This window comes from Anabrus simplex, chromosome 2 (genome assembly GCF_040414725.1).
Source record: "Anabrus simplex isolate iqAnaSimp1 chromosome 2, ASM4041472v1, whole genome shotgun sequence".
NCBI classification, from domain to species: Eukaryota; Metazoa; Arthropoda; class Insecta; order Orthoptera; family Tettigoniidae; genus Anabrus; species Anabrus simplex.
Window position 1 is genome coordinate 1,240,695,263 of NC_090266.1, and position 15,350 is coordinate 1,240,710,612.

The 15,350-nt window shown below is 38.5% G+C and overlaps 1 protein-coding gene across 1 annotated transcript in view; it reads left to right on the plus strand.

Moving 5' to 3' along the window:
- Positions 1 to 15,350, plus strand: part of LOC136863844 (GTP-binding protein Rhes-like) — a 70,609-nt gene that overhangs the window by 1,684 nt on the left and 53,575 nt on the right. The window contains exons 2-3 of the mRNA XM_068226115.1: positions 3,936 to 4,295; positions 14,026 to 14,226. Of these exons, the coding sequence (XP_068082216.1) occupies positions 3,936 to 4,295; positions 14,026 to 14,226 (561 nt within the window). The remainder of the gene's footprint in view (positions 1 to 3,935; positions 4,296 to 14,025; positions 14,227 to 15,350) is intronic.

Below are 15,350 nucleotides of genomic sequence, written 5' to 3' on the forward strand. Positions count from 1 at the left end.
GGTGAAAGAAGAACCGGCTGAAAATGTCTATGCCAAAGTGATAGAGACAGTAAAGTCTTACCTACAAGTGGAATTATCGATGGATGACATCGATCGCTGTCATAGATTGGGACCTCTACGCAGATCAGCTGCGGAAGTCGTGACCTCGGGAAACAGGCCGATTATAGTCAAATTCGTCCGGTTTCATGTTCGCGATCGTGTCTGGCGCGCTAAGAAGCTCTTCAAAGGCACCAAACTATTGGTTACGGAGTCGCTGACTGCTTCTAGAAAAGATCTGTTAAATCGAGCCCGAGACCAGCTCGGAGTGCGTAACGTTTGGACCCAGGAAGGAAGAATAGTAGTTCTAGGCAAAAACAAAAACAAATTCACTGTGACCACTACAGCGGAACTAAATGCTGTTATTTCAGGGCTAGGTGATTAGTAGAGTACATGACTCATGGATTTACGATTTAATTATAAGTGGTTTTATTATAAGTTTAGTGTGAGTGAATGTTTAAATGATTCAAGTGGCTTACGTAGGCAAGAGGAAACCGTGGTAAGTTGCCCTCTGTTTATTTTTGATTATGGCTAACACAGGTAATAACGTAGCTTTCTCCCTGGACAGGGTAAACAACCTTCACATTGATACTGAACCCTCCCACCCTTCTCTTTCCCTGACCCCCTCTCACCCCGCCCGCAGTCACCTGGAGAGAGAATTCTCGTCCTTTCCCCGCTCATTACTGTGTGCCCATGTCAATGTTCGGTCTATAATTGCCCATCACACTGAGCTCAAAGCTATTTTTGAAGGAAGCATGGTAAATGTTGTAGCAATTAGTGAGAGTTGGATGAAGGACTCGGTCCCTCTGAATTCGGTAAATATAGAAGGATTTAATGCAGTTTTTCACAATAGACCGAAGCGCCGTGGAGGAGGAGTAGCTCTATACTACAAAAATAATTTAACGGGGAAGATTATACATACTTCGACATTATCTACCGATACCTTAACTGAATATATGTTTGTAGAACTATCTGTTGATAAGACTAAAGTACTGATTGGAGTTGTTTACAAACCACCAAAAGCAGGAAACTTCACAGACTTCGAAGAAAATTTACTAAGACTCCTACCTATCTACGAACATGTACTCATATTTGGCGACTTTAACACAAACCTGTTAATAGACTCCGTTGAAGCAAATCGTTTACAGAACATACTTACCTCTTGTAACATGTCAGTGTTGCCACTTAACCCCACTCACCAAGTGCACACGGCTAACGGATCCTCACACACTCTAATAGATTTACTTATCACAAATAATCCTCAGAAAATACTAAAACACGGACAAACTTCTGTACCTGGTATTTCATACCACGATCTCATATATTTAGCTTATTCTTTGAAAGTTCCCAAAACAAAGCCGAAGTGGATAACCTATAGAGACATGAAAAATTTAAATCCTCAACAATTGATACAAGATGCTAATCTCTGCCCGTGGGACGAAATACTGCACTTGACTGACAATGACGAAAAAGTAAAGAGGTTTAACACATTATTGTTGGGATTGTATAACAAACACGTACCTAAACGTACTGCTAGGGTGACTCGAAAAGCTGCTCCATGGTTAACAAATGACATTAAGTCCGCAATGGCTGAACGAGATGCACTACACAGATGTTACAAGCAGACATTATCATCTGAAGATTTTGAAAAGTACCGTGTGCTTAGAAATAAAGTTAAACAAATAATCAGAAACAAAAAATATGCGTACTTCCAACAATTAGCCAGTAACTTAAACACAAAAAGTACCTGGAAACAACTCAGATCCGTAGGTATTGGGAGGCAAACTACAAACTCCAATACGCATGACATAAATCCAGATGAATTAAATGCCCACTTTACTAGAGAAATAGTTAATACCCACCATCATATTATACAAACAACAATAAATTCTCTTCAGTCTACTCCATTACCACAACGGCCTTTGTTCAAATTTCGTAAAGTAAATGAAAACGATGTAAGAAGAAAACTAACATCAATCAAATCGCAAGCAATCGGAGTGGACGACATCCCGATATCCTTCGTCGTTACCTTGATAGATGTAGTACTGCCAATTTTAACCCACATATGTAACTCATGTCTTTTGGAAGGCTACTTCCCAACTGTTTGGAAGGATGCCTTAATTTTCCCAGTACCAAAAAAAATCTCTAGCAAATTCTCCATCTGACTATCGACCTGTCTGTATACTTTCTTCACTTTCGAAAGTCTTAGAAAAACTCATGCATGAACAACTGCTCCAATATTTGATGCATCATTCGTTACTTGATCACCTGCAATCTGGATTTAAAAAAGGACATAGTACATCTACTGCTCTTCTAAAAGTTACGGATGACGTAAGAAAAGCAATGGACGAACGCAAAGTGACCGTGCTCATTCTCCTAGACTTCAGCAGTGCTTTTGACACTATCAGTACGGACATATTAATAGCGAAATTGCATTCCTACCATTTTAGCCACGCTGCTCTCAAATTGTTCGCTTCCTACCTCCATAACCGACGACAGTGTGTTGTCATGAATGATAAGAGAACGGAGTGGAAGTACAAAGTTAATGGTGTGCCACAAGGTTCTATACTCGGCCCCCTGTTGTTTATTTTATATTTGAATGACATCTCTTCTAAGTTGAAAAACTGCAACTACCATCTCTACGCCGACGACCTTCAAATTTACTGTCACACAAAAGTGAATGACATAAATGCAGCTATTGAAAATATGAACCGAAACTTAGAACAGATCAGCTGTTATGCAGCTGAGAATTCTCTCTCCATCAACCCAACGAAAACACAAGCTATTATACTAGGCCAGAGGAAACTGCTTGCCCATCTACACAGTCTACAAATTCCAGTCATTCAACTAAATGGCGTTGCTATCCCATTCTGTAAATCAGTAAAAAGCCTTGGAGTCACTATAAATGAAACTTTAAACTGGGATGAGCATGTCACTAACGTATGCAGGAAAGTTCACTCATCACTTCATCCCCTTAAGATTCACCAGACCGTATTACCTCTCAACTTAAAAATAAAACTGGTTCAAACATTGATACTTCCAATTTTTAACTATTGTGATGTTGTGTTGCTGGATGCTACCAGTGAACAAAATAGGAAATTGCAGAGAGCTTTAAACTCCTGCATTAGATTTATTTTTTCATTGAATTTTGCCTCGCATGTATCCCCTTTTTATGCACAACTTTCTTGGTTAAAAGTAGAGAAGCAGAGGAATCACCATGTATCAACCCTTATCTATCGATTCTTGACCGAAAATATACCTGAATATCTCTCCAGTAATTTCCGTTTTCTATCCTCCTTTCATGACCGTGACACGCGATCTGGGTCAACAATTGCAATACCTCCACATCATACATCTGCCTTCAGTAATTCTTTCCTTGTGTCGGGCGCTAGAATATGGAATGCTTTACCCCCTGAAATTAGAAACTGTTCCTCATTAATTACCTTCAAAAGACAGTCTAAAGATTTCCTCTTGAATACGTAGGCTATATCATGTAGTTATGTGTGAATGTGAGAGTGAATGTCTGGAGTAAATAGTTCCCAAAAGTTTACATAAATTACTGTTATATTTTATGATTTCCACCTAGAGTAGTTAATATTGAATTTATTTTTCTAAATTTAGACTTAGGATGTAATCTTTTAGTTTTAGAGTTTATTAAGTTATATTACTATTATATTATATACACTGTGTTAAGTTTGAATATTAAGTTTGGATTCAGTATTAAGCCGCATAATGTGGTTAAGTGTAAGAGAGGGCCAAGAGCCCTAACTTCGCCACAAATAAAGACATCAATAAATAAATAAATAAATAAATAAATAAATAAATATCTCGTTCGTCATCGTCATCAATATTATACATTGCATTATCCAGGTGAATCTAGTTGCATGTTTGTGTTGCAGACGATGCCTGGCTGTGGAAGCCGCGTACGATTGCCTTCCCTTGGCTACTCTCACCTGGACAAGGAGAACCACCGTGTGGTGGTGATGGGTGCAGCGAGGGTCGGCAAGTCCTCCATAATCTCGCAGTTTCTGTACGATAAGTTTCTCGCACGCTACCGAGAGACGGTCGAAGAGCTTCACTGCGGAGAGTACGAACTGCAAGACGGCGTAGCGCTTACCCTAGAAATACTGGACACCTCCGGGGCATACCAGTTTCCTGCCATGCGTGCTCTCTCTATATCCACTGCCGACGCCTTTATCTTGGTCTTCGCTCTGGATGACGCCGAGTCGTGGGAAGAAGTCCGTCGTCTCAGAGACCAGGTGAGTGCCCGCAAATAGGATACGACGTGAAGACAATTTCTACAATACAAATAATGAATTATATTACGCCAGTAAATCCTAAACCATTCTCGCAATTTACATCCTGTAAAGGGTATCTTTATAAGACTGTCGAGGTAAATAAACATGATTAAACTCAAGGCATGTTTTCTAATGTTAAGGTTGATTTTTAGTGAAAATTGTAAATGCTTACTTGGCAGCTACCTTTTATAGATACAGATACCGCGGACTCATTGTGCTATTTAACACATGAATCATGACTGAAATGTTAAGACTTTTGGCCAAAAAATCGAATTTTCAATTTTAGCGTCAAAAATCCCTCAATTCTTCTTGTTTGTAATCCCGTTATCAGACTATTTTTCAAGCTCTAAGTGCACAGCGTTTGTAGAGCAAGCATACGCCCCTTTCTCTCGCATTCTTTCGAACAACCATTTATTTAATCCCGCTTGTAGGAGACCTGTGGGAGTAACTTACAGTTCAGATCACTTCTAATGCAAATATGTTTCTTAAAAGTTTCAATGACATTTTCCTTAATTAAAATATAATCAGCTCATTTTAAATTGTCTGGCAAGGTACGAATATGTACGTGAATTAAATGTAGTTTTGCACTTTATTTTCAGTTAAATACTACTTTCATATTTTTGTTTCTTAAATAGCACCAAACGAGAGTTTTGCCTATTGTGCAATTAATGAAAAATTGAAAATAATATATCTCTAATAGTTATGAAGTATATTAGTAGTTTTGTCAAGTCTATCAAATTATAACCCAAAAATAATAAAGACTGTGCCGCAACCAGCATTTTCCTTACGAAATATAAGAACTAATTTTTTTTTTTATAACTTTGCAACAAATTAACTAATCAACTTTAACTATTGTGTGGTGTTCTAACTCATTAATATTTGCTTGGCCGGGCTGAGTGGCTCAGACGGTTGAGGCGCTGGCCTTCTGACCTCAACTTGGCAGGTTCGATCGTGGCTCAGTCCGGTGGTATTTGAAGATGCTCAAATACGTCAGCCTCGTGTCGGTAGATTTACTGGCACGTAAAAAGAACTCCTGCGGGACTAAATTCCGGCACCTCGGCGTCTCCGAAGACCGAAAAAGTAGTTAGTGGGACGTAAAGCAAATAGCAATATTATTATTATAATATTTGCTTGAGTTTTACGTTTGATGCCGATAAATGGAAAATTGTAGATGTTCCAAATTTCAGTGATGATTCGCCTTAAAGAGCAGACCGAAGTCACTCTGCTGTCCCTCAAGTTAAACAACTACAATAACACTTTGCTTCAAGAAGAAATAAACAATTTGGTAAAACAGCGTCAGTTCCCTAATATCAAACAACTACAAAGTGAGACAAGCAATTAGCTTCTAAAGATCTCAAATCATCTAGAATGCATCAATCACGAAGTAGAAAATAAGGCTACTTCGTTTGGTGCTAACCATTCCATTCGCTAAAACTAGCAGTGAACGGCGTTTGAGTGCCATCACGAGGTTCCAAGGATATGTTAAGAATTCTAAGAACAAGGATCGCCTGTCATGTTCGAATTCCTCGGCAAATTGGGCGCAATATTAGATCAAGAATAAAGAAACAGTGACTTGAACTTGCATCCTGGGCTGTGTCCGACAAGCAAATAATAATAATAATAATAATAATAATACCCTCCGTGGCTCAGACGGCAGCGCGTCGGCCTCTCACCGCTGGATACCGTGGTTCAAATCCCGGTCACTCCATGTGAGATTTGTGCTGGACAAAGCGGAGGCGGGACAGGTTTTTCTCCGGGTACTCCGGTTTTCCCTGTCATCTTTCATTCCAGCAACACTCTCCATTCTCATTTCATTGCATCTTTCAGTCATTAATAATCACCTTGGGAGTGGCGACCCTATTGTAATACTAGCCTATATATGTTTCATTCATTATATTCCTGACCCGGTCTAAGACTGGAAAACAGGTTGTAGGTTTTCATTTTCAATAATAATAATAATAATAATAATAATAATAATAATAATAATAATAATAATAATAATAATACGTGTAATATTTACGTTTCCATGTGCGCACAACTGTTTGATTTGTAGCTCCAACTATATAACGTACAAGCGTTCATGCTACGCCACTGATTTGAATCAATAAACTAGACAGGGAAAGAGAAACACCATGAAAAGAATGTCCCAGCAACAAAATATAATGTTGTGTGTTGGCTATCTTAGTGACGTATGAATAACGTCACAAGAACATGTGACACGTGTCTTGTCACATGAAAGGAAATTGAACGCAGACACATAAGCTCCGACACCCCACTGGACGCTGCTGTCGATAACTAAATAGAAACAAGGCATCTGGAATCTGGAATTGTACCTATTCTTAATAATAAAGCAGGTGCTGAAAAGTATGAAAACTACCCCATTATTGGTACATGATCTCGCGCCTGCAAAATTTTAACACGTACCATTTTCATTAGAATGGAGAGACACGTTGAAGCAAACCCTTAAATGCGCAGCATTGCAAAGGAGATTTTGTAAGCTAGCTATGCTTACTCTTTCAAAGTATGGTAATGTTATTTCCCCTTTGTATATTCTTAGAGATGTGCATTTGCATGTGCCAAGGATTTAAAGTGGCTAGATGGCACTAGTGAAGCAGTAATGCTCTCTACTTTTTATGCATCTCTGGATTCTATATCTGCTTTGACAAGGCAATGTTTGTGTTAGTTCTGATGAACTGTAGCATCATCTACTGGAGTGTAAAATTGTGTACCTATTATTGACATTGGAAGTGTTTTGTCCGTATTTGATACCCGTGGAGTTTGTATAACGACATAATTATATACTTTGCATATGTGCAAAGTTGCACCTATCGTAACTCAAACCATAATGGTGTTTTATAGAGGTTAGGATGTGCTGAACCAGTATTCAGTCTGTGACCTTCACAGTTTTACTGTGTTGTTTATTACTATTAGTAGTAAAAATAAACAGACTGAGTTTCCTTGAAGGTGGTGTGAAGAAATTAGTGACGGATGAGGATATTATGGCATTAGTTTGTCCATCTGAAAGTGAAGATGAATTGGAAAATGACGATAGTGATAATGACCCAAGTATTCATGTTGATCAGTTTCTCCCAGATTCTGAAGATTATTCTGAGGAAGGTGAGAATAGGAAACAAATGTGTAAAACACACAGGATTGTTGATTTGAATGCAAATGGAATAAATGCTAGTTCAAGTAACACACAGACAGTTGTATATGAAAACAACCAAGTAATAGCACGGTCTTCAGGAAGTATAAATGCAAGTTCTTCAGGATCTGTATCAAGTAAAATACACAAAACTAACACTGTAAATAAAAAGGAACGAAGGCCAGTTGTGTGGAAGAAAGAAAATGTTGATTATTCACAAAGAAACCGGGAGTTCGTTGGAAATTCAGTGTTGCCAGATGATGTAATGGATTTACAGTCACCATATCAGTTCTTCAAATACTTTTTTAGTGACGACATCCTAGCAAAGACTGCCGACGAGACTAACCTCTACAGTTGCCAAGTTAATCCCAACAAAGCCCTAAATGCAACACATTATAAACTCTTTGTGCTGTGTGGAGACATGGGATTTGCTCACAAGATTGAAATATACAGTGGGCAAGAGAATGATGCAAAAAATTCGACTTGATGGTGAACCTGATTTAGGAGTGAGTGGCAATGTTGTTGTTCGACTCGCTCGTGAAATACCAACGCATGTAGGCTACAAACTGTATTTTGATAGGTACTACACGTCACTACCTCTAGTAGTTCATCTCTTCAAACAATGTATTTTTGCTGTTGGAACTGTGCAAAGAAACAGACTACCTAACTGTAAATTTCCAAGTGATCAAGAAATGAAAAATAAACCTCGCGGATTTTCGGAAGAATATTCCACTTGTATTGACTCTGTTCATGTTTCATATGTTGCATTCAAGGATAACTGCAATGTGACATTTTTATCAATATTTGTAGGGGAAATTCCAAAGACAAAAGTCATGCAATATGACAGAAAAAAGAAGGAACACGTTGAAATTGATTGTACAGCCATTGTTCCAGTGTATAATATACACATGGGTAACGTGGACTTGCTTGACAGCAACGTGGGAAGACATCACAATAAAATGAAGTCAAGAAAATGGTATTTTTGACTGTTTTTCCACTTGGTTGACATAACTGTTATAAATGCTCGTATTATGTACAGGAAAGTAAATGAATGTAAGCAAGCAAGTGGTAAGCTTCTCAACCAGAAACAATTTCGCATTGATCTTACACAAACCCTGTGTAAAATTGGAAAAAAGAATTCTAGGCGAGGTCGACCTAGTTCAGATTTCGTTGAGGAACAGAGAAAAAAGTTTCGACGATCATCAATTCCATCGAATGACGTAAGGAAAGATTCTAACGATCATTGGCCCCTGTGGAATAAGAAACGTGCAACCTGTAAGATGCCTTTATCCAAGGGTTACACCTTCATCACGTGTGAGAAATGCAAAGTGAACCTCTGCTTGAACAGAGAAAAGAATTGTTTCAGGGTTTTCCATGCTAACTAGCTGGAGTAGAATGTGAATTGAGACCAACAAATCCAAAATCAATCGCTGAAACTGTTGCTTAACTCAGGACATTCATGAACTTGAACCTGTACTGTTATGTACTTAATTGCACAGCTTTGCATATGTGAAAAACAAAGGAAAACACTTATATGTTGACACTGATTTTGAAAATATATTTTTTGTGTTTTATTTGGTGATTATTTATCATAATTGTAACTGAAAATTAATAAATTTTTGAAATTAAAAAAATTGCGCATTTAAGGGCTAAGTTGGAAGATCAGTTTGACTTCAGAAAAATTGTAGGAACGCGTGAAGCAATCCTGACTTTGACCTTAGAGGGTCGAATTAATGAGGAAAAGTCCACGTACATGGCGTTCGTAGATCTAGAAAAGGCATTCGATACTGTTGATTGGACCAAGCTATGTGAGATTCTGAAGGTGATCTTCTTCAGATACTATGACGGAAGGATTATCTACAATCTGTACAAGAATCAGTCTGCAGTGATAAGAATCGAAGGCTAAGAAAAAGAAGCATCAACCCAGAAAGGAATTTGACTTGGCTGCAGTTTGTCCCCTGTCCTTTTCAATGTTCATATAGTATAAACGGTAAAGGAAATCAAATAGAAAATTGGAAAGGGAGAATCAGTCCTAAGAGATTAAATCAAAACTCTAAGAATTGTTGATGATATTGTTGTTATATTCAAGTCTGCAGAAGACCTGGAGAAACTGCTGAATTGTATGACCATAATCTTGCAGAAGGAGTACAAGATGAAGGTAAATAATTCCATAATACAGGCAATGGGGTGCATTTGAAGGAAGTCAGGTGGTTCCGAAATATTAGATTAGGAAATGAAGTCTTAAAGGAAGTAGATAAATATTGTTACTTGGTTAGAAGAATAATTAATGATAGCAGAAGTAAGGAGGACATGAAATGCAGACTAGCAGAAACAAGGAAGGACTTTCTTAAGAAAAGGAATTTGTTCACTTCGAACATTGATATCGGAATTAGAAGGATGTTTTGAAGACTTGCGTCTGGAGCGTGGCATTGTATGGAATTGAAACGTGGACATTACATGGCTCAGAAAGAAAGAGATTACAAGCTTTTGAAATGTGGCGTTACAGATGAATGCTGCAGGTAAGATGGAAAGATCGAATAACGAATGAAGAGATACTGACTCGAATTGGTGAGAGGAGATCGATTTGGCTAAATTTGAAGAGAAGAAGAGATAGAATGATAGGGCACATCTTAAGACACCCAGGACTTGTTCAGTTGGTTTTTGAGTTAACTGTAGTAGGTAGAAACGGTAGAAGCAGATCAAGGCTTGAACATGACAAACAAATTAGAGCAGATGTAGAAATTAGTAGTTACGTAAAAATGAAAAACGTTAGCACAGGTTAGGGTGGCATGGAGGGCTGCATCATACCAGTCTATGGACTGATAACACGGACAACAACACCTGACACACTTAGGTAGAACCAATTAAACATTGCCCTTTTGTAGGTGCTGTAAATTGTTAATTTACCGAAAGCTTCTTGTAATACTGTGTAAAACAATCGCAAATCATAAACTCACGTCACAAGGCAAATGGAAAGAGCAAAGGGAGTGGCCCATTTCCAAATTGATGTAAGAACTAAGACAATATTCCTAGTAATTTCTGCACCAGTTTATTCGGGTAACGGTAGCTGCATTAGACAATTACGATAAAATGTTCCTGTATAGTAAATCTGGACCTCATAGCTCTCATTTTTGTCACAAATGTAATGGTCAATGGTGTACACAATGATAATGTAATAGTCTCAAATTGAAGCTTTTTGTATGCTGCCAATTTAAATATTACACACCACTTGGGGTCAACGTAGATGTTAGAAATATTATTGCTGCGACAAAGGCATTCATATTCTGATGTTGATGTAACTTTTTTTTTTTTGCTAGGGGCTTTACGTCGCACCGACACAGAGAGGTCTCATGGCGACGATGGGATAGGAAAGGCCTAGGAGTTGGAAGGAAGCGGCCGTGGCCTTAATTAAGGTACAGCCCCAGCATTTGCCTGGTGTGAAAATGGGAAACCACGGAAAACCATCTTCAGGGCTGCCGATAGTGGGATTCGAACCTACTATCTCCCGGATGCAAGCTCACAGCCGCGCGCCTCTACGCGCACGGCCAACTCGCCCGGTGTTGATGTAACTTCTGAACTTACAACAGATTAGTACAAAGTATTCCAGTAATATATGGGAAGGAGGACGCAGTAATTCAGCTGTTCATATATTGGACAGAGGCAGAAATCTGTCTGCTTTGGGTCAAAACAGTTTGATTCTTTAAGGGAGGAACTGCACCAAAGTGTCCAAAAATACCATTCTCTAAATACTTCTTATTTATTCGTACAGCACATTTAGATCTGTATCCCAAAGTTTCACCAACCAAATAACATACCAAGTAGTGTTAAAAAATGTCTAGCCCAAATATCCTTCTACGCCCGTCTTTGAAGTAACTAATGGATATAAGCTACGTTATCCCAAGTTTGAACATTTCCATGCTTGCTCAGAATGTGTGAACCCGAAAATTATCACAAGGCCAAATGGTAAACTTTGATGTTGTAATCTAATTATTAAATACTTGCCTAATGCTTGGGAGTTAATTGTAACTTAAAATAAAAGAAATTTACTTGCTCCACTGTTAAGCACCAGTTTTAACATTTAAAAAATATATTAATAATAATATTAATTCTCGTACCATAACTGAATGTAATTATCACTTGGCAACTTCCACTGAAATAAAAATTTAAAATAAGTGAATAAATAAATGACAAGAATAAGAATAAGAATAAGAATAAGAATAAACATTTATAATTTGCCGAAAGTGCAGGTAAGTGGGTGCCAGATTCCTCAGTTTAGAATATTAAAACAATAGGAATAATAATAATTAATGTTAGAGCATAAAAGGTTCCTCTTAGGCCATGTTCATAAAAACTGCAAAGCGTGTACTCTGTTGACTGGGCCTTACCTACCACCCTCTGCAAAACGTTAGAAAATGGTAGCACCATGCTGACAAGGCTAATATAAATATATTTAATTAACTGTTTGACTGTAATTAATTTTCATTTTTTGCTAGTTACTTTACGTCGCACCGACACAGGTAGGTCTTATGGCGACGATGGGACAGGAAAGGGCTAGGAGTGGGAAGGAAGCGGCCGTGGTCTTAATTAAGGTACAGCCCCAGCATTTGCCTGGTGTGAAAATGGGAAACCACGGAAAACCATTTTCAGGGCTGCCGACAGTAGGGTTCGAACCTACTATCTCCCGAATACTGGTTACTGGCCGCACTTAAGCGACTGCAGCTATCAAGCTCTGTGACTCTAATTAAGGATACGAGGTCACACAAAAAGTGATCAATTGGAATTTACAATTTTCGGTAAACCTCAGAAAACCCCACTGCAACATATATCCACTTACTTCCCACCTTTTTTTTTTTTTTTTTTTTTTTTTTTTTTTGCTAGGGGCTTTACGTCGCACCGACACAGATAGGTCTTATGGCGACGATGGGACAGGAAAGGCCTAGGAGTTGGAATGAAGCGGCCGTGGCCTTAATTAAGGTACAGCCCCAGCATTTGCCTGGTGTGAAAATGGGAAACCACGGAAAACCATTTTCAGGGCTGCCGATAGTAGGATTCGAACCTACTATCTCCCGGATGCAAGCTCACAGCCGCGCGCCTCTACGCGCACGGCCAACTCGCCCGGTCCCACCTTTGGAAAAGATGGTTACTCACTCCAACACGTTACTGCTTCCCTGATTGGATTTGAAGCCTCATGTCCTGAAACTTCAGAGCTGTCCTGGGTTCGACCTTCTTGTGGCGATGTGTCTCCAAATTCGTACCATATTATTTTAGTCCACTTATCTCCATCCTTCTCGTGCATGACACGCCCAGTCACCGCTGACATAAATTGCCATACAACCTGCTGCACATGATAACACTTATCGAGTTATTCCCACAAAACCCGAATTGAGAGGAAGTCCGCAGTCTTTCGTTCCGTTACAACACTGGCAAAATAAATATACTCGCTAAAACTTCACAAATATCGGACTGGCAACATGATAAACTGAAAACAGTCATGGTCCACAGCATGAGTACTCTGAATCAGGCTGAACTTCCTACAACCTCACTTAAATAGAAATAATGTTCCGTTCAAACACTACACCTTCTCCTAATCAGGTGCTAGGATAACCCAGGCAGAAAAATTTTCCGTTCTGTATTCTTCACACACACGCGACGGTTTTTTTTTACCTGGTTTTACTCAAGATTACAGCCCCTCTTTGTACAACAGCAGCCTGAGTTGAAAGTTCCCAGAAAACGCTGCCGGATTCTTACTACTAATATACATAGTTTTAACAATAAATACCCGAAATGCCTAATTTAATAATTTAACCCAGATATGTACATCGCAATATTAGAAATTAATTCTGTCATGCTAATAACATGATTGCATCGATACCGAGCTCGATAGCTGCAGTCGTTTAAGTGCGGCCAGTATCCAGTATTTGGGAGATAGTGGGTTCGAACCCCACTGTCGGCAGCCCTGAAGGAGGTTTTTCGTGGTTTCCCATTTTCACACCAGGCAAATGCTGGGGCTGTACCTTAATTAAGGCCACGGCCGCTTCCTTCCCACTCCTAGCACCATCGTCGCCATAAGACCTATCTGTGTCGGTGTGACGAAAAGCAAACTGTAAAAAAATTTGCCTCGATATTTTCTTACATAATACACGGTTATACATTGATAATATTTAAAAACCTAAACTGCTACGCGTGTAATAAGGTATGTGTTACAATGTGTGAGTCGAAGTAATTCAAAGTAAATTCAGAATTTTCATGAGTAGGTTTTTCAGTTCAGGGAAATAATAATTGAAATTTTTCTGTAGATATAATTAAAGTGCCTAAATATAGACAATGATTAAACAAGAAATATTATTTCAAAATTTTAAGGAATATTTCATGATGGAAATAAGAATTTATAAATCATGGGAATACAAAAGTAAGAACGCATCATACTTTTAAAATAGCACTTAATATTCTGAAAAAGCGTTGAGTAAGTGTATTCCCATTTTTATCATTTAAAGTGAAAAATGTAAGTTATGTATTTTGAAAAGTGCATGAGAACTCTGCTTCCAGATCGTGCAAGTGCGAGGAGGCGCGGTTCCCGTGGTGGTGGTGGGCAACAAGGACGATGTGGATGCTGCTAGCAGAGCAGTGCCTCAGGAAGTGGCGGGTTCCGTAGCCACACTGGACTGGGAATGTGGCTACATCGAGTGTTCTGCGAAACACAACGTCCGGATTGTGGATGTGTTCAAGGAATTATTAGTTCAGGCTAAGGTAAGACATCATGATCATCGACACGTAATTAGAGAAATATTAAGACTTTCTCGTCGTGTTTTTTTAATTTTAGGTTTATTTTTTAAATTTTATATGATCATTTGTCATTTTCTGCAATTCGTAGTATTATTTTCAGGTTTTAAAGTAATTTTCCTTTGTTGTCCTTTATTATTTAGTCATTTCTCTGCATTTGTGGAGGGTAATCCTCGTATCTTAAAAACGTCGGAGATTTCAATAAACGAGAACACTCCAACATATAAAGCTTCATTATTCACTTCAAAAAGTTCTAAATAAAGTAACCTTCTACAACATGTATCCTTATTTTTCGAAATCTACATCCCTAGAGAGCGATGAGAGTGAGAATTATTATCACTGTACTAGGTACAAATCCACACTGAAGTTTCGTAGTTTCGTTCTACACTTTGAGAGTTCTATTTATTCGTGCGTGTGATCCTCTTAAAACTCTAGTGTACCGTACCTGTCTTAGAAATTAGCCTGACTCAGTCGGAAGAGCGCGTGGTAACCGTTCGTAAAAAATGTGGGCAAAGCCAACTAATCTAACCTTCAAATGAGGTGAATACCAATGGGTATGTAGACCTACGTGAATAAGAGAAAGAAATGGGGGCAAAATGGACTTATTGACCCAGAGGCATTAACATTATTTACACTATGTACAACGAATTTACGAAAAGAAATATCCTCAACGCTAAATTGAGAAACAAAAACGACAAAATATGTGCCGCGCACATATGCATTACAATTACATTAGGCAAAATTAATTACAAAGAAATGCGAGTCTCGGTCCGAATAAAATAAAACACATGACTTTGGAGTGAATTGGGATGATTACATTACGAAATTAGAACGACGCACACTTTATTCTGATTACCTAATCCCATAGCGATTCCTATGTAAATACGTCCATAAATACCAGCGGTAGTAAATAGTCACACTAGTATTTGATCCCCTATCTACATATATACAGCATCAAAAGTGAATTAAAATCATGAATTAACTCTAGTCCACCTAGCACTGACTCGAACATACGGCCGTCGGTACACAAATTGAATGGCACAGAAACCACAACCAAGATTTAGCTTTCGAGCTAATTAAGAATACAATTT